At 42.8% G+C, this 20,893-nt stretch overlaps 1 protein-coding gene across 3 annotated transcripts; it reads right to left on the bottom strand.

Moving 5' to 3' along the window:
- Positions 1-545: 545 nt before the first annotated feature.
- On the bottom strand, positions 546-20,580 carry LOC148097309 (immunoglobulin lambda-1 light chain-like). 3 transcript variants are annotated; one of them, XM_087832276.1, is made up of 6 exons: positions 20,538-20,580; positions 20,104-20,445; positions 2,914-2,961; positions 1,255-1,566; positions 1,048-1,122; positions 546-694 (listed from the first exon to the last, which is right to left on the bottom strand). In XM_087832276.1, exons 1-6 carry the CDS (start codon positions 20,578-20,580, stop codon positions 546-548), a joined length of 969 nt encoding a protein of 322 aa, XP_087688402.1. The 3 variants fall into 3 exon arrangements, with proteins under 3 accessions (XP_087688402.1, XP_087688403.1, XP_087688404.1); XM_087832277.1 differs by lacking the exons at positions 20,104-20,445; positions 20,538-20,580 and adding an exon at positions 1,667-1,685 and having other exon boundaries at positions 1,255-1,554; positions 2,852-3,055; XM_087832278.1 differs by lacking the exons at positions 1,048-1,122; positions 20,104-20,445; positions 20,538-20,580 and adding an exon at positions 1,667-1,685 and having other exon boundaries at positions 1,255-1,554; positions 2,852-3,055.
- Positions 20,581-20,893: the final 313 nt, after the last annotated feature.

The raw sequence follows: 20,893 nt of genomic DNA, 5'->3' as shown, positions 1-20,893 counted from the left end.
AACACAGATGCTTCCTGGAATCATTCTTGAAGCAGAGTTCATGCTTGTAACTGTCATTGTGTTATTAAAGTGAAAAGCCACAGCTAACGGTGTGGAGGCTGCAGAGCAGAAAGCCACACAGCCCGTCTGCTGCAGGAAGTTTGGATACAGTCAGTTTGTGCTTCACTCACACGGCTTGTTGTTCATCACACAATGAAAGTAGAATCAAACTCTTCATCTTGAAGTCTTTATTATTCACACAAACACAACTACACTGTTTGACATTTGAAAATCAAACAAAAACAAATCAAACTGAAAACTTGTGATAAAAATATTCCTGATGATTTTTGTTACTACAATAAAAGTCACAATAAGTACAAAAAGAATTCTAACTCAGAGCAACAATACATGTAAAGATGGATTTATTTCAGATGATCTTCTAACTGTTGAAGAAAAAGGCAAAATAAGCACAACACATCATAACTAACATTTGTGAACACTGATCAAAGTGATGAATGAGATGAATTGATGAGATCTGATGGTGAGAAAAGGCGAGCAGGAAACAGTCAGTCAGCATGTGTGCAGTTGGTGGACGCTCCCTTGTTTGTGAGCATCATCAGCAGAGAGAGTCCACAGCAGTACACCAGACTCTTCACTATCAGCACTGTGTACAGCAGGCAGAGCAGCTTCACCCTGCACTGAGACTGGAAGGACACTGAAGGACAGACAGACACAAAGAGACAGACAGACAGTCGGGTTATTCCTCTCAGATCAAGGAGAAAAAGTCCAAATAGAAACAGTCACAGCTTCTTCTTCAAGTGGATGAATTGATGTAGTGTTTGTGTCCACTTGGGGGCAGAAGAACTCCACAAGCAGCTAACAAACTGATCTCTGACATATTATGGTCTGTCTGCTGTTTGGTGCTGAGCAGCTAGTGTACAGTGGCTTTATCAGAGCTTGTTGGATGAAGATTTGATCAATTAGTGCAACTTTAAGACCCTAAACTTGTTCCAGCTCCCTCATTGGACATTGGAGCTGTCCATGCAGAGAGGCAGCAGGTGATCTTACAGTCAGCTGGCTGCAGAGCTGGCAGGTCTGCTGGCTCTCTCTCTGGAGGACAGGAGGCTGCTGGAGCTGGAAGCTCTGAAACAGAAAAGGAGTCAAATGTTTGGAGCTGCAGTGAGAAATGTCAGTCCTCTGCTGCTCTGCTCTCTTTGACAGCATCTCCACATGAAGCTGAATCACTGCTCAACACAGTCACCAAGCCTTCATTACCTTGTTGTGTTTGGGCCTCCACTGTGCCCCCCTCGTGCTTCACCCAGCAGCTGTATTTATATGTGTCAGAATCGCTCCCATCAACCATCCTGATGGCAATGGTGCGTCCCGACTCTCTGAGCTCCAGCTGCTCTCCCTCAGCAGGGGGCAGCTCCTCCGCTTCTCCGCCGTTCTTCTTCTGTCTTTTCCAGGAGAACTGGACCAGAGGAGGAAACATGGCTGAGGCCACACACAGCAGGGAGCTGTTCCCCTCCAGGTGGGCTCTGGATGCTGCTGGGTACACGCTCACCACGGGCTTCACTACCTGCTCATCTGAAGTTTGACAGCAGCAACAAGCAGCACAGACACACATTCACACAGTCAGCAGCAGCTTCCAGCACTGCACTGCATTCAGTCTGATCCTGGAAACTACATGGACTCTGATCACTAAACTACTCATCAATACAGCAAAAAGTTCACTACATACACTGGATTCAGCTTCATATCAAACATAGTCATCACCTCATGTCATCATGGCTCACATGAGGAACACTCAGCATGATTTTAAAGTAAAATTAAATTCATTTTAATTCGTCATGTGTTTGCTTTTTATTGTTTTATAGAAATTTAGTTCAGTCCAATTTTAAAATATTTGTCTTTATACAAGTGAAAATGTATTTTTCTTATTAGTCCTTAGACACGAGTTCTAACAGAGATCCTCTTCTGCCCAAAAATAAATTCATCTTTTTTCATATTGTTTTGTACTATTAATAAAATTAAATATCATTTCACAAAATTCAGTTCAGCAGATAAAATTTCCATTCTTCTTGTCTTTGATATATTTTACCATAAAGACCATATTTGTCTTTCAGACTAATTTATTCTTAAATATTTTTGTGTAAAAATTGGAAAAGTAATGCAGTGATTATTTTAATTTATGTTTTTATTCAAATAAAAAACTGTAGCAACTATTTTAAAACACTAAAACTGAAATGTTGAATAAAACGTTTTCAATAATATGAGATACACTTCATGATATTTTTAGTCATAAAATACAAATTATTTACCAAAGTATATTTAATAAAAATTTGAATGTTAAAGTATTTTGTAAAATTAAACTATTATTAACTTTTTATTGTCACGTACAAATCCACACACACGACTTCATCTCAGAAATAAATATCAGAGTTTAACGATGTGAAATTCATCCTAAATTTATCTGTCATATCATTCCTGAGATTTCTAACCAGTATCTGTTTTTATACTTTTTTTACCTTTTTGAAGCAGCTACATGAATGTTTGACTATTAAAAATATTTGTTCCTCAACATAAAGCAAATATTTCCTGAAACCATATTTGTTGTTATCTATATTAATTTAATTTTAACATCAACTATGATGTTGTGTTAAAAACCAGCAGAATCACTGAGAGGATCAAATCCTAAATATTTGTAACATCACTAATATTTGCAGAAATAAAGAAGAACTTTAGTTGTTCAGTGAGATTTCAACATGTTTTCAGAGATTATTGAGCTTTTCTTCTGTAACAATGGCTGCAGATGAATTCTCTACTAATGATGAAAAACTAACATGTAAAGCCTGAAGCAGCAGAAACTGACTTTAAACACATTTTCAGCTTCTACAATAAAACAACTGAAGGAAAATAAATGTTTGTTCTTACCTGTTACAGACAGTTTAGTTCCAGAGCCAAAGATGGGGTACCACTCTCCTGCTCCCACAGTGAGACAGACTGCTACAAAAACCTGTCTGCTGTTGAACGTGTCAGCTGAGGTGAATGAGTCCAAATGAGGAAGCAGGATCATATTTCAGCTCCATGATGTGTTTCTCTAATGTTCATATCAACATGACTGTCTCTTCTTCTCTTTTCTTTTAGCCACACTAGCAGCACGGCTCTGATGTTAATGTCAGTCTGTTGGTCAGTCCACTACTTTAGTCCACATGAAAATAGAAAATCACTATATAAGCACCAGTCCATTTATCCCATCAATGATGCCACCACTACAATGAAACATCTGCTGATAGTATCATGGTTTGGCCCATCTGGCTCACCATCATTAATCACACAATCAATTTTGAATTATAGCAGCAAATTCTGAAGAAAACTATCAGAACATGTGTCTGTGAACTGAATCTCAGGAGAAAGTGGGCCATGCAGCACCACAATGACACAAACCAGTCAAGTTTGTTTTCTTTGTTCCAAATAATGTTGAGAGAAAAATAATCCAGTGAATCCAGCGAGTGATGTGATGAGTCTCTGATGTCTTTCTGATGTGGTTTTGTTGCGTCCTTCAAACCACACCTGGTGTATTTTAGAAGAGAAACATGTTGGTCTGCACAGGCTCTTCTATTTTCAACACTGACAGGATTTCCTTTGCTGTTTCTTCTGTTTTGCACATTTTCCTCTGTTTTCTGCAGCTTGATGGAGCTTCTGTAAAAAATAGATCCAGAGTTATTTTTAGTGGTGCAGAGCAAAGAGATGCTTCAAGGATGCTTCTGAAATGTGCTGTGGCATGTCTGCTGGAATCATCAGTGTTGTACTGAGTGGCCTCAATCAGCTCCAGCAGCCTCGTAGGAACACAAAGTGTCCATGCCTGCTGTTAAAAATAGAGCTTTGCAACAACCGAGTCCAACAGAGTCCAACAAAGATGGTGTGAAAGAGCTGGAAGCGAGCAGTTCATGTGAGAAAATCCAACATGTCAGAATTAAAGCTGCTCTGTGTCAAAAATGGAGTCAAATTCTTCCAAACTGATGTGCTGGACTGATTATCAGTTACTGCAGGTGCTCCAGCCGAGGAGGAGCAGGAACCAGCAGAACTGCCAAACATCACACACACCACAAATGCCACACTCACAGAGAGACAAAGATAGAAAGCAGAGGGAGGAAAGATAGATGGTGGGTAGGCAGCAGAGGATCAGGGGACCATAACACCATCTTACACAGTTATTAACTAATGAGCTCATTGACTAATCTGAAACATCACTTTGATTTTTCTTCATTGGAATTTCAGCTCACAGTGGATCTGCAACATGAGCAGCTGAAGACCTTCAAGAGACGAACTTGAAGTTTAAACACACAGTTGTACAGAAACTGTGGCAAAATGGTTTAAAGGAAACAATATGAAGTTATCAGAGTGATCATCACAAATCTGATCTCAGCTCAATAAAACAACAAAAAAACCAATTTCACTCTGAAGAGAGGTTGAAGTCTACTGGCTTTCCCCTGTCACCACATCTTTGAGGGGGTAAAATTAACATCCAGCCTAATTTGTTAGACCCAGATTTGTGGCATCACTGTAAGAAAGGAACTTTTTCCCTATGTCCTCGTAGTAAATCATCTTTATTTTTAATCAAATTTATAATCAAAGTATGATCCTGATCAATATGTTAAATAACGAATGTAATTTCAGTCAAGAAAATAAAATAACTGCTGATCTTCTGTAAACACAGTGATTGGTGACGACCTACCAGAGGGAGGAGAGGTGGGGTGAGTGAACACCTGTCAGAACATAAATTGGAGCCTCAGAGATGTTCAGGTTCTGTTTCCAGCAGTTCTGTGTGATGAGCAGTTCAGATGATCAGATACCAGAAATTCACCTTTAGAAATTCTACCAGAGACACCAGAGGGATCAAGCAGCTGCCCAGACATTGGACATAGACATTGGATTTAGCTCCATCTCTGCTCATCATCATCATCATCATCTTTGCTCTGTTGGATTATAATTCTAACGGTTTGGATTCCCATCATTTTCCTGGTGGATTGCAGCTTCTCCCAACACTGAGAAGATCTGGGGTCTCGCTGTATTCCTGAAGTATCGAATATTCAAGGATTCCTGCTTTCCTGTTGGATTGTTTCCATTAGCACAAAACACTGAGATGAAACAAAATTCAGCACAAGATCTGCTCATTCTCTCCTCCAACCTCTCTCATCCTTTAAAATCAGCATTAGCTCAGAGTAGGTTAATGAGATAATTATGATTGATGTGATTTGCTTATAATTTTGTGACTGTTATTATCTTTTAATTCTGTTCATAATGTATTTTAATATTAAAGGCTTGTAAAGCAAGGCCACTTTTGACTCATAAACCAAGTGCTCAGCCAGACTGAAAAACAGGAAGTTTAGTGTAGAGCTGCAGAGGTATATTAATAGAATACAGGAAACCAGACAGAAAAGCGGAACCAGTAACATACAAGGAGTAGGTACCTACCAGCAGCCATTGTCGGCCCAGGGAAACCCAACTCCTGCAGCATGCTCTGGAAGCGCTAGGAAGCCCAGGGTTTCCACGCTTCAGTCTGCTCCTAAGGCCTGGAGCCCTGGGGATCTCAGGTCCCATCTGAAGGCTTTTTGCAGACATAACCCCCACATGCAGGGGAAACTGGGAGGTCATGTCCCCTCCCTCATGACTTTTCCACAGAATAGGCCACCAGTCCCCTCCCCTGTGTGTGGACAGCGCGGGGCAGCTAGTCAGCTCTGGGGACGGACCTTCGGTCATGTTCCCAGCTTTACCTCCCACTTCCAGCTGGTTACGCCTCCAGCCCCCCTCCCCTGTCTGTGGAAACTGTGGGGCGGCCAGTTGGCTCTGGGGATGGATCCTTGGTCACATCATGACAGCCTTCGTCTCCACGGTCGGCTTAGCGTCTTGCTGGCCGATCATAGTGACCTGTTCCTTAAAAATGATTTGTATGTAAAAGATTTTAAGGAATGGTTCAGTATTAGTACAAATGTTCCCAATGTAATTGAAACAATTTAGAAGATTTTAATGATCACAAAAATCAGATGTTGGTGGTGGCATGATAATAAAGAGAGCAACAATTAACACTCACCTTTCTCTGTGGATGTCCAACCAGGGTAACACACGGCAATCCCAGCATGTGGGAACATCATCTGTGGGATGTTCTCCTTAAAAATCGTTGATGAGCTGAATAATGTGGACACTTGATTTGAGAGAGAAGCTCAACACAACAGTCAGTCGTCATTGTCAGGTATGGAGGACGGAAGGCAGAAGAAGTCTTGGAAGAAGAGAATATCCACGCTAATGGACATCATCCCAGTGGGCCCTGGTGTTGTTAACAGAAAATACAAACTTACTGTCACATAAAATATAAGTTTAGAGAAAGTTCAGAGAATAAGATCCACACCTCTTCTAGTGTCACAGTTACACATCCTCATCTTTCAGAACAAGAAATCAGCCTTCAAGGTGGATTTGAAACAGTTGCATTTAATAACACAGATCATATTTAAAATACACATACAGGTAAATTTATAACAGAAAGTTTAACCTCCACAAAAAAGTTCAAAATAAATGACCAAGACTGTGACAAATAAATCAGCACAGCATAGAAAGTTAGCTGTTAATACGAGAGCATCAATTTTAATCTGTTAACATGTTGCAGATCCAGCATTTTTTTCTTTGATTTATCAATTAAAGTATTAAAATGAATCTTACAGTAATGAGTCTGTGTCCTTTATGAACTATTAGATTTATATTGATTGACTGATTGATATTGATTGATATACCTTTATTAGTCCCACAAGGGGAAATTTCATAAGGCTGCCGACCTATTGCACGCAATGGCGACGCCATCTTACCCTCCGACCATACATACATTACACAAAACATCACATGGGGAAGACAGGTCAGAGAGGTCTAACAATGGAAAATGCACCACATGAGGAAAGACAAGGAGAAAAAAATAACTCCCCCCAGACTGAGCTCCAACAGGGAGATCAGTTTGAGAACAGAAAAAACACCTCTGCACATGAAAAAACTCTTAATACACCAAAGAAACACATGACAAGCCACAGGGGTGGGTAAAGGGTGAGAGACAGCCGAATTAGACAGTACATCCGGGCCTGCAGCCTATGCGCTGGTCTCCTTGATCCACTGTCAGCATCGGAAGGAAAGTAGCGTTGACGGCGTTTGGAGGGGGGATGAGTGTGTGTCTGCATGTGTATATATGTCTGTGTGCGTTCCACAGCAGTGTTCCGGGCATGTCCCACCGGGAGGAGGCCCCGGGGCAGACCCAGGACATGCTGGAGAGATTATATCTCTCGGCTGGCCTGGAAACGCCTTGGTGTTCCCCCGGATAAGTTGGAGGAGTTGGCTGGGGAGAGGGAGGTCTGGGCCTCTCTGCTTCGGCTGCTGCCCCCGCGACCCGGCCTCGGAAAGAGCGGATGAAGATGGATGGAGAAATGTTTCATCACTCATCCAAGTGAATTCTTCAGTCTCTCCAGTCACTTGGATGAGTGACGAAACGTTTCTCCCACTGAAAACACTACATCCAGAGGAACAGAATCAACTTTTGGAGATTTACTTTCCTGGATGATTGAGAATGCATCAAGACAATGACAAAAGGTTTCATAGAAGTGTAATTTGTTCTTTTCATTTAATAACAGGGTCCAAAGTCCACATTATTATCAACAGCTACATTCACCCTGGCGAACAACAAGTGAAGGTGACCATGAGGACCAAGCTGGGTTTCCTGGGCCCAAAGGTTTGAGAAATTTCCTCCCTTTCATTTATCACAGCTTCTGTTGACCCACGGAGGAAGACTCCTGATGTGTCATTTCAGAAACATCAGGAACTGAAGGTCACTGCAGGGATCAAGCAGAACTCGCAACCTTCACTAGCAGCTTCCTCAGAGGGAAATCTTCAGACCTCCACTATACGCCCAAAATAGAAGATGGACAAATCTGCATTTCATGAGCAGTGTGATAGAGACCTTTACTTTGTGTGATGTTAGAAGTTTTCACATCATCCTCAGATGAAGCACAGAGACTCTGTTATAGTTATATATTTAAAATATATATTATCCTTTCTGGTTACTCTGGTATGAAGGACTCTGAATGACTTGATGGTAAAAAAAAAAAAAAAACACAATATTGGCAAAACACAGTGTGTGTGAATTCCAGATTAAAGTTTTTAGTTCAACATACAAGTGACAACCTTTGACCTTCATCAGGTTTTATTTAATTCCATCAGAGAAAATCTCACTTTATGCAGCTGACTACATTCAGTGTTTAAAACAGAAGCTGTGCAGGTCTGAGATCAGCAACTTTCTGAAACACCAAACTGAGTTAATATTTATTCTCCTATATAGTGACACAGTTACATGGATCAAATCAAAAATCAAAATTTGTTTATATAGCACATATTAAAACAACAGTGTTGACCATAGTGCTTCACAGTCAGTAAAAGCATGAGACAATTAAAACAATGAAAGAGGACAACAAACAATAGGTAACAACACAACAAGCTGGACCAGCCAACTAGACAGAATCAAAAGCCAAAGTTAAAAAATAAGTTTTAAGACATGATTTAAAAGACTGGATCGACTCGGCAGTACGAATATGAACAGGGAGGTTATTCCAGAGTCTGGGTGCCACGGATGCAAAGGCCCGGTCTCCTCTCGACTTCATTCGAGACCTAGGTTGTGCTAGGAGCATGTGATTGGACGATCTAAGTGCTCTGTTGGGGTTGTATAAGTGGAGTAGTTCAGAGAGATAGTTGGGCGCTAAATTATTCAGAATATTAAAAGTAAAAAAAAGAATTTTAAAATCTATGCGGTATTTAACAGGGAGCCAATGTAATTTGGCTAAAATTGGAGTTATGTGTTCATGGATTCTCGTACCTGTTAGAAGACGCGCAGATGCTTTTTGAATTAACTGAAGCCGGCAAAGAGAAGAGTGTTGGAGGCCCGAGTAGAGGGAGTTACAGTAGTCCAATCTGGATGTAATAAATGCGTGGATAAGCTTTTCAAGGTCCTTTAAAGGAAGGAACGGCTTTGCTTTGGAAATCTGACGCAACTGGTAAAACCTGTTTTTTACCGCAGTGGACACCTGTTTCTCAATGTGGTGTCGCGATGAGAAATAACCGGGGACGGTAACTAAGATGTTGACAACGCCAGGTTACACCCCAGGAAAGATTTCTCTAGCCAAAGTAAGTATTACACTGGCTACCAAAGCCCACAGACTTAATATTAATGGCAGAGGTGAGACAGATGAATTTTACAAATCAAAGTTTATTAAGAACTACTACTAAAAACATAGAATTATAAAATCAAAAAGGCACCTAAGGTAGCAGGGTTGAGACGGCAAAAAAGATAATTAAAACACTTTATTAACAAAACAACCAGACTCCCTACCACGATGCTACCCTAAAAACAATCACAACATGTTAAAAGAATAACTAAACAAAATGGTGGAGACCAGCCACTTGAGGAGGCAACCTACAGGGAGGACTGCCCAAGGGTGCCACCAATTACTCACCCGTGTGATTTCACTGCAGACCTCACTCACACTAAACGGTGCAATCTACCTATGCCCGGTGTGTACACTCGCATGCATCGGAGAGGGGATTCCACCTCACGTGCCTCGCCCCTCAACAAGTGGCCACACCTCCACTAACACAATAAAAGAAAGCATAAAACGTTAGACAAATTAGTAAAAGATCTACATAAAACAAATACACCCCAAATTACTGTTCATTATAAAAGCATCGCATAACAACAAAACAGCATGACAAGACAGCAGCAGTATAGTGCAAACCTGCAACCAAGGAGGGAAACAGTTGTCAAAGTCCACCCTACTATATGCCACGTTATGATGAACACAAGAGTCCCACTTACCACTCTAAATGGCAATACTAAACTCAGTAGCTTTCCTTGAGAGATCTGCAGTGCTTAGCTGCCTAATGCTCTCAGCACCTTGGATGGACAAGACTGCCAAATGCCTCCTTCTGGTAGTGAAGCGCAGCTGTTCCTTATAAGCCTGCTAATTATGAACTGGGAAGGTGTGGATGTTAGTGGTGCGTTTGTGGACATCATGTAAAATCCTACCCCAGAATCTACTTCACTACAATCTACCCCCGGGATTTGAATCGTCGTCCCGACGATTGACACTCACTGCCAAGGTCTAAACAGGGTAACTGTATTAGGCACAGGTGCCTGGGAGTGCCCAGCCCCTATTGCTCTACTTCCCGCTACCTGGGGCAAATGATGCAGATTCGAGTGCGTCCCAGCATTCCCATATGGAAAAGATATATATAAATCTTATAAAGTTTGTATCTGTCTTGTGTGAAACTTATATAAAAGCATACAAGAGTAAAAACAGATATAAGATCCCTTGAAAAATTATATAATGAAACTTGTATGTTTTGGATACTTACTAAAACAATATATGAAAGTAATGAGAAAGTGGCCACTTTCATGAGTTAAGTCATATAAGTTTTTACTATTTTTTTTCCATATGGGTTACCACGGGTAGTCCTATGTAGAGGGGCTATATTGTTATGAACACCAGCCATAACTGGCAGTTGATCAGTGCAAGCCGACACCATGGGGGACGTTGAGGGTTCTAGCTCGTCTGGTCTACAAGGGCTAGGATTCTCTGGTCTTGGTTGGCAACTGTTTGGGGCTGGAGTAGGTTCAGAGACCAATGAAAAACCACTCGCCACCTTGAATCGGTTCTTCTACAGGGGCAGTTTCTAATGTTTGGATCGGAGCACAGGGAGGGTAGGTAGTCACACCTTCCACCTTATTCTTTAGTAGTGAACGGTGGACATGTTTCACATTACTAAGGTTATCTACCGGAGCAATAGTGTACACGGACCCTTTTTGGTCAGGGGCCTTAAGCACTTTATACACCACCGAACTCCAAACATCCTGAATTTTATGATGGCCTCTAAACCCAACCTCCTTAAGGTAAACCAACTGACCTTCTTGCAGGGGAGCATCCCTCACATGCTGGTCATGACGTATCTTGCGCCAATTAGCTGCAGCCCCCAAGCGTTTTAGCATGTTCAAATGCCTGACGTAGTCGAGTCTGGTCCTCTACAACCCAGTCATGGGTGCTACCAGCCACAGGCTCCTGAATCCTACCAGACAAAAAGTCAATGGGTAAAAATGGTGACTCACCTGTAGACTGATGTACTGTGGTGTTATATGCAAAGATCACTTGTGGCAAATAACAAGCCCAGTCCCTTTTCCGAGAGGTAGGGAGGGTGCGCAGCAAATTGTGTAAAGTGCGATTAAACCGCTCACATTGACCATTACCGGCTGGATGGTAAGGGGTAGTCAATACCAATACCATACATTTGGCACTGCTGCTCAACCAGTCTCACTCTCAAAGTTTCTACCTTGATCGGAATGGAAACGCCCTGGCACGCCAAATCTGCAGAACCACTCCTTCACCAACACTTCTGTCACTGTCGATGTCCGTTGATCATGGGTTGGGATGGCCTGGGTATATTTTGAGAACACATCTGTCATAACAAGAACATTTTCAACCCCATTACGTGATGGCTCCAATACAGTAAAGTCAACTGCAAGGATCTGATTTGGTCGGGATGCAAGCAAATGGCCCATGTAAGCGTTAGGATAGATTTGAACATCTTTAGTTAGTTGGCATTGCTCACACTCCTGGCACCACTGTTGGATGCCATGGTACATCCCCGGCCAGTAACACCGCTGAGAAACCAGGTCTATGGTTCTCTTTACACCCTGGTGTCCGTGCTCCTGGTGCAACGGACAGAATCTAGAATCTACTTCACTACATCAAGTTTAAAAGAGCCATCCAGGAACACTCCGAGGTTTCCTACAGTGGGCGAGAGATGGCTAGCGAGAGGGCCAAGGGCATCAGCTAACTGGTCTAGTGGAGTGTGAATACCAAACACTATGGTTTCGGTCTTATTCTTGTTCAATGTAAGAAAATTATGTGTTAACCAAATTTTAACTTCATGCAAACAGTTGAGCAGAGGTTGCAAAGAAGCAGTCACATCGGATTTCAAAGGTGAATAAATCTGGATATCATCAGCATAACAGTGAAAGGAGATGTTGTATTTTCTAAAAATTAATCCCAACTTTAACATGTACAAAGAGAAGAGAGCAGGACCAAGCACAGACCCTTGAGGCACACCACAGTAAATAGGGGCAGAAGCCGAGGAGTGTTGCCCCATGGCAACAGAGAACGACCTCTCTGAGAGGTAGGATTTAAACCAAGTTAAAACCGTACCTTTGAGACCAACAACATGTTCCAATCTTGATAGAAGAATGTTGTGGTTAACCATGTCAAAAGCAGCAGTCAAGTCAAGTAAAACTATAACCACGGAATAGCCAGAGTCAACGGTTAAAAGAAGATCATTAAAAACTCTAAGTAAGGCTGTCTCTGTGCTGGGGCGAGGTTTCAAACCAGACTGAAACTTTTCATTAATACCATTTGCATCGAAAAAGGCCTGAAGTTGTTTAGAACTACCTTTTCCAATATTTTGGAAATAAAAGGGAGTTTGGAGATCGGCCTGTAGTTAGTGAGACCATTAGGGTCAAGATTTTTCTTTTTCATAATAGGTTGCACAACAGCATGCTTAAAGACAGACGGTACACAACCTGATGACAATGATGCATTCAGCAGAGATAAGACACAAGGACCAATAACATGTAAAACTTCCTTAGAGAAACGAGAAGGAAGAATATCGTGCGGGGAACCAGAGATTTTGAGATGATCAATTATATCTTTTAAAGCAGAATTAGACACTGGCTCAAACTGTTGAAAGACAGTCAAGAAGGCTGGAACTGGATGTTTAATCCCTTTGACTTTTTGTCTTTAACTTTATCAATTAAAACAGCTGCAGCTTCCACTGACAAAGAGTGAACATGTAGGATGATGTGTGTGATGTCACTGGGTGGTGCTGAGGGCAGCTCCTAAAATCACAAAGAGAACAGAATCATCACAAACTGTGAAAGTTTATCCATCAAACCTGAAGTAAAGCTGACTCTTCTCTGTCCTCACACACTTCAGGATCTGAAGTTCTACAGTTCTGCTGACAGCTGATAGATGAGCTGTTTGTTAAAAAAGACAAAGTCTTATATACTAACACATTATCCAGTATAATATTTACCTTTGAGTCATTGGTGCTTTTTAAATGGAGACCTCAAAGATGAGATGATGAGCAAGTTTCCAGTCCTGGTTCAGTCTGCTGAGTATTGGACAACATATATTATTTATCTCAAAGGATGGAAGATGTACAGAGTACTGCACATGTAACTTTGTGAACACGACTCATTAAGAATAAATCAGACTGATTTTTAACCTGAATATTTCAAACAAATTCAGTAGAAAAAAATCTATAGATAAATATACAGTCTGTGCTAAAAAAATCTTTAAAGAAAAAATTAAATATAAATTCTGGCTTCAGCTGCCAAACGTCTGTAATATGTTCCAGTGCATCAATGTTGGGCTTTGTTATTTTAATGGTGTTTCTTGTATTTTGTGGACATCAGCTGTGTCAGTAACAAACACATCAGAAACTGGAGCTGATCTTCAGTTCAAACTGTTTAATCTGCTGTTAATGATTAATGAGGGATTATTGAAGTGCAAGTTTGGTGTTACTGTCCTTACAGATGTGGAGACAGAAACATGCTGCTGTTTATATTTAATAATCAGTTCTGTACAGGAGCTGAAGGAGAGTCCAGCCTCTTACAGTCTAACACTCATAATAAAAGTACAGTAACATTAGTCAGAGACTGATCGGTGACTTTTCTGTTTCTCATATAAACGTTTCAGCTGCAGGACTGAACATCCTTCAGTTCAGTTCAGTCAGAGCAGCAGAGCTAATGTCTGAACTACAGCACTGACTTTAATCAGCATTCAGGCTCACAGTGATTTCTTTAGTCAGGGTAAATTCACTCATGTGCACAGATTAGCTAACAAACACGACTTTCATCATCTTAGCTAGCTAATGACGTTAGTTACTGATTAGCTTACAAACAAAAATTTAACTTCCCGACAAAGTGTGTCGGTGCCTCGAGTCCTTCTGTCAGTTAGACGGAAGGACCCGACTGTTAAACGATAATGCTGTTAAACTGGGCGACTCTGCACCCAGTTTAACAGCATTAACTAACTAATGTAATTAGAGTCAAACTCAGGAGGAAGGACACCTGCACCCAGACACCAGGAGGCGATAGAGATGTTTTGACTTCATTTTTTTGGGAAGCTGTCGGGTCGTTCATGTTTTCTACAGTCATTAGTTTGAATGCGATTGGAGTTTAATCACCTGCCTTTCGACTGTTAGGAGGACGGAGCCAGAGGAAGAGGGTTTTAATGGTCACGTTGATGGACAGTTACACATAAGCGCTGTTTTAAACTGTATTTGTTTACAATTCAGTTTGTTGAATTAACCATCAACAGTTACTGTTTGCTGTGTAGCCATGGAAACACTGACAGCTGTCACTGGATTACTTTTTTTTTTTTTTTTCTTCTGCCTGTCCCATTTGGTTCTTTAGCCGTCAGAATTGTTGTCTGAAGACCAACAAGGATACCCAATGGATTTATTTTGCCAAATGGATCATCATGGCATTGCCGTATTGGTCCATTTGATCGACCTTTGTTTTTATTATTTATTTTATTTTATTTTCAGTTTTTACAGACGGGACAGACATGAGTGAGGGATAGGAAAGGGAGAAAGAAAGAGGAAGGAAAAGAAAAACAGAAGGGGAGAGGGACAGTGAGAAAGTGGGGGAAAAAAAAATATCTCCGGGATCACCTGTTGAGAGAAAAAGAATAGAAAACAAGCAAAAAAAAACCAAAACAAAGCAACATACTATACACAACACCATCGCATTAATCTAGCTAAGTGTAAACAGCAGTAAATACTAAATATTGAATGTTGTTGTGCAGCACGCAGGACAGACAGCGCACAATGTGCTTTGAAGCAGCAGCCAAGAAAGGTGTGATTTAAGTCTACGAACAGTGAACACCTGTGTGCACACCTGTGTGGGTCGGCGCGCTTGTATTCAAATGGTTTCCCCATGTAATGGTCTGCAAGAGGATGTAGAGAGCCATAGCCCTGTCCCCCAGGGCATGAAGCAGGCATGGGGGAGATCCAGGCCCCAGACATCCAGAGGCCCCAGAGTGCAAGAGCCCAAGGAGGACCACCGGAGGGGCATCCGTGCCACCTTCATGGGAAGGGCTGAGGATCCCCAGACGAGGGGTCACCCAGTAGCCACCGGGCAGAAACTAGAGGGGGCTGCACCGGCGTGCCCGCCAGCTCCGCCGGCAACCAGCTGTGCCAGAGTGAACCGAGCCGCAGGCACAGAGGCCGGAGGCCCGAGGGCCCTCCGCGCCCCGGAAGAGGCCTGACCGAGCAGCAGGCGCCAGGCCCCGCCAAGTAGCCACCGGTAGTGAGCTGGCACATGACCTGAGCGCCCAGTCCCGGACACCAAGAACCAACAATGCACCGACCCCTGAGGGCATCAGTCACCGGCAGGGAGTGTGGTGAGGGGAGATAGGCCTCCACACTTGGAGGGCCTGGGAGTTCCCAGAGAGGTGGAGTCTAAGACCCGACCTGACATATAGACACAGACAAACAGGCACACACAGACACAGACATGCATTCCCACCCTCATGCACACATATACAAACACTCAGCACTCACCCAACGTAGGAATAAACGTAAATGGACATGTACACACAATCACACTCCCCAAACATACTCTATACCCCGGGTCCAGGTATCCTCGCCCCCAGAGGGGGAAACGGCACCCAGACCCAAGAGATGTTACCCTTCCCCCCGGGGTGGAGGCAAGCAGACCGCCCCAGCCCCCCTGCCCCGATGGCTAGCAGAGAACGGGGGTGTGTTAAGACCCCATACCCTCCTCCTCCCGCTCAAGTGTAGTGTTGCTGCGTGTTGCTCTAAAGTGTATTTAAAACAAGGGAGAGCATGGTGCTGCTGCCAGAGAGCAGCAGGTGTTAGCACGGCCCCTCCCGAGAACCCTCAATGTCTACATGGATTAAAAATTGAGAGGTGGGCACCGGCGCCAGAGGTAGGTTTGAATACACAGACCGTCTACTGGACGCCATTAGTGTGCCCACCCTCAAGGCCCTATATATATATATATGTGTGTGTGTGTTATGAGAGTGTGAGTAATGTGGATGTCTAAGTTGTGAGATAAAATTGAGGCACAGGTGGCCAGAAGAGGACAGGTCACCTGCACCCTGGTGACACACCCGCACCCCAAAGCCCTACCTGTGTGGGTGGGTGTGGTGGAGCGGGAAGAGGGAGGCAGCCGGGGATGGGGAGGAAAAGAAGGGAGGGGAGGGTGTCCCTCCCTAGGGCCAGCTCCCCCGCTGACCCCAATAGGCACCCCCGTCCTCTGGCATCCACCAAGGCAAGGGAGCCCAGGCTCATCCAGACCGGGGCCTACGGCAGCAGCACCGCCAAGCCCCACAGGACCCGGGGCAGCCCACCCCACCCCACCGCAGAGGAAACTGTACCCACCCCAACATTCAATCATCTCCCAGACTACACAAGACACAGACACCCAGGTTAAGTTTATTCTCCACCTCTCCTATGTCTCTCCCCCACCTGCAGAGTGGACTCCTGCAAGGATGGAACAACCTCCCTGCCAGTTGAAGAGCCCCCCGGTTAGGTCGATGCACAAGAGGCCCCCTGCGCCAGGGCTGAGCCCCCGTGCACCCACCCGCCCACAACCTCGGCGACACACCAACGAGGACCGAAGCCCCCAAGGCCCAGCCAGAGCCCCAGCACAGAGGCGAAGCACCCCCGAACCCCAAACCCCCAGGCCCGCCCCGGATCCACTCAGGGGCAGCCAGGCCACCAGGCCAGTAACCTACGTCCGCCAGCACAGACCATCCTCCAGCCCCGCTGCACGCGGCCACGAGGGGAACAACCTCTGAGAGCGACCAGAGCCACTAACCAGGTTATGAACACAACCCCCGGGTTAAGCCCTCCAGGGATAACGTCTCTAGGGGTCCTCCAGGTGCCCTAAGCCCATCCCAACCTCCACATCAACCACAATAGCCAAGGCGGGACCAAACCACGACCCCCCAACCCCGCTAGGTGATGGAGCCGATCAAAGGAGCCCAGAGGGATTGATCTAATGTGGTGGCAGAGGCTATATCGAGACTAATGTGATCTATTAGATAGTTTCTATATTGGCTAGAATTAAGATTATTTTTATTTTTCCAGTTCATGAGGACCGTTTTCTTGGCGATGCATAGGGCAGTAAAAACCATGTGGACTGTATTAGTTTCTGTAGTGACATCATCCAAATTTCCCAACAAGCATACTAAAGGGGAGGTTGGAATTTTACATTTCAGACACTTTGATAAGTCTTCACATATCTCGTGCCAAAACTTCTGCACTGGTGGACAGAACCAAAGAGCGTGGATGTAATTGTCTGGTGTATTGCCTTGACAGTGTGAGCAGTTGTTGGCGGATGTAAAGCCCATCTTGAACATTCGATGACCTGTATAGTGCACTCTATGCAGTATTTTGTATTGTATTAATTGCAGATTGGGATTTTTAATCAATTTAAAGGTTTTTAAGCACATCTGAGACCAGACGTTTTGGTCTAAGCTGACTGATAAATCTGCTTCCCACTTTGCAATAGGAAGGGATATTGATTCATCTATTTTAGAAAGTGTTCTGTATATTTTAGATAATAGTTTGGGGGATTTGAGAGTAAGAAATTGAACCACACTTGGTGGTGTTTGTAATTCAACTTGACTGAGGTTAAATTTCTTTTTTACTATGGATTTAATTTGTTGATATTCTAAAAATCTTTTCTTGTTGATCCCATATTGTGTAACTAGTTTGTCAAATGGAATAAATTCTGTTCCCTCTAATATATGTTCTAAGTATTTACAACTCCATTCTGGGAAATTAATCATATTATTGTTTTGTAATATGTCAGGGTTATTCCAGATAGGTGTACGTTTGCATGGGATTAATGAAGACTCCGTTATTTTTAGAAACTCCCACCATGCTGTCAGAGAAAAGCTGATGTTGATGCTTTTAAAGCATTCATGTCTTTTGATGTTTGAGCTAATAAATGGTAGGTCTGAAATCTCTAGATCATTGCATAGTGCCTGTTCAACATCTAGCCAGGGCTCATCTAAGAGGGTACATTTTAACCATTCTGAGATGAACTGAAGCCTGTTGGCTAAGAAGTATTGGTGAAGATTAGGCAGATCTAATCCTCCTCTATCCTTGGTTCTTTGTAGCGTTTTTAAGCTGATACGCGGGGGTTTATCTTTCCAAAGGAATTTAGAAATATGTGAATCCAGAGATCTGAACCAATCTTGTGATGGTTTGTTGGGGATCATTAAAAATAAGTAATTTATTTGGATTACACTGGATTACTGGATTACTTTAATGCTGAAGAAATCTTAAAAATTTAGGCTTCATAGACAAGTTCTGAAGCCTCAGCGCTCCTGTTCCATTACTCTCTTGTACAATATCACCTTTTATGATTAAAAACAATTATCATGACGAGCAGCACACATCATTCCTAATGAAATACAAAAATAGTTTTCATACTCAAATGAGTGAACTTCATTTTATACACTGTGAGCAAATATAAGAGATGCATATGTTGTTGTCAGAGGGCCACTCAGTAAACATCACATCTGTTCACATCTGGCTGTAGAGCTCCACCCACTGTGGGTTCAGGCTCCACTGTAATAGTTCATGTGATAATATTACAGGTTCTCTGAACAGGCAGGTTGTGGAGTGGACAGGAAAGGAGGATGTGACAGGCTGTCCTTTCAAAACACAACGTGACAACAGTGAGTGGCTCGTCTGTCTGATCTGAACTAGTGTCTTATAAAACAGTGAAGGCTGTTGCTGCTATTCTCTGTAAGTCTGAAGGGTCTAATAACTATGTTACACACCATCCTTGTAGCTGCCGTGTGCGAAGTGTGTTTTTTTGTTTTTTTCTCCTTTGTAGTTATCTCTGTGCAGCTAACCTTGGAGGAAACACTGAGGACACCAGAAACACTAGAAGAAATAATAAAATCAAAACAGGAACCAAAACTAAATAAAAACACCAGAATTATAAACTCAGCACATCAGAAAAACAAACAAAACAAACAGGCTAACGGCCGTCATATCATAAATGTGTGTTCAGTCTCCTGTAAATGGACAGACTCTGTTTTGAAAAGTGCAAATCAGTCCCAGAACAAAGGAGCTTCTGAAGATGCTGAAACAGGGACAAGGTATAAGTTTACTTCACAAGGTGGCATGAAGAAGAACACTAATGTGGTTGTAGTGCAGAAAACATCAGGTCATCAGTGAGGAAGTGGACAAACAGAGAAAAAATACACTTTAAAGAAAGCAAAGTCAAGTTTATTTATTATGCATTTATGGAGAGAAGCATAATTCAACAAAGAGTCCTAAAAACCTGATTCAGTTCCAGCATTTCTGTCAGGAGGACTGGAACAAAATCCCAGAAACTTCCTGTGATTAAATGACTAAGATTCAATTTGAGGAAATGTGAAGTTACGAGAGTTCAAACTCCTGACCTCAGCGAGAGTGTTTTACATGATCAGTTTTTATTAAATCTGTGTGTTTAGTCGAGCCGCTGCTAGAAGGACAAAATCCTGAGCTGACATCAGTCCAAGTGTCTGGTTAAATGTACTGAAAGGTGTTAAACAACAAGTGCTGCTGGAAGAGTTTTCATGAAGAGAACATTAACACTGTGAATGAGGGATGGACTTTGATTCAGTTTGACACAATCTGTTTTTCTTTCACTTTGAATAAATGTTTTTGTGGGACTGAGGATACATTTGTTTCCATTTGGAAGTTTGATGTCATCTGTTCCTCTTGTTTCTGTCTTAAAACAGGATGAAAAATCTGTTCAAAACAGAAATAAATAGAATTGAATTTCTGACAGCAGTAAATAAAAATCGTCCCTGAGCTCAGTATGTTTGTGACTCTGAGATGGAGGTGAAACATGTGAAGCTGGGCTGTGGTTTACTGCTCTCTTCCTGTCACAGACACTGTTTGACATCTGTTCATCTGTTGGTTTTTGTTCAGGCTGCAGGGATCATTTCTCACTGTGGGGAGCAGACTTCCAACAGTTACAGTAGTAGGTGGCTGAATGATCGAGTTTAACTTTCTCTATCTTCAACTCACAGCTGTTCTGTTTATTCACAGCTGAGAAATCATCTTTCTGAGGATGATTGTAAGGTTTGTTAAGAGTGCAACTACGACCACTCTTTTCTGTATATCCAATCACTCTGAATGTTTCTTTTTCCTTCTTCTGGTACCAGAAAATATAGGGCAGACCGTAATAACACTGTTCAGTCCCTCCACAGCTGAAGGAGACACTTTCTCCAACTCTCCTGGTCAATGTTAAATCGTCCTGAATCAGCTGTTCTGCTGCCATGGTAACCAGTGCTGTAGAGACACAGACAGATAGATGAAGGTTAGTGTGACAGTGTTTGTTACAGGTTGACTTTGTTGGCTCCTGATTGGCTGGAAACACTCACCTGAACACAGACAGCACAGAGCAGCAGCTGGGAGGAAAAGCATTTTGTGCAGTGGTGTTTCCTCTGGTGAACCTGGGGAGAAGTGGCGCTCTGATGCAGCTGAGGCCAAACAAGGACGAGCTGCGAGATCAGACGAGGGCCACGTGGTTTCTAACAGGTCCTCAAAGCTCCCATCAGCCCCTGCGGCCCACAGATAAGACTGCTGCTGCTGATTGACAGCTCAGCTGAAGCTGCTGTGGTTTCATCGTCTTCATTTCAATCTGACAGCAGATCCAAAAATCTGGGTCACATGATGCAGAAACACTCAGAAACATTCATGTTGCTGTGAATTTAGTAACACACACTGTTATCTGTGG

Source organism: Neolamprologus brichardi, chromosome 18 (assembly GCF_056152115.1).
Source record: "Neolamprologus brichardi isolate AB-2024 chromosome 18, ASM5615211v1, whole genome shotgun sequence".
Taxonomy (NCBI): Eukaryota; Metazoa; Chordata; class Actinopteri; order Cichliformes; family Cichlidae; genus Neolamprologus; species Neolamprologus brichardi.
Note: the sequence above shows the minus strand (reverse complement) of the source record. Positions and strands in the feature narration are given on the sequence as shown.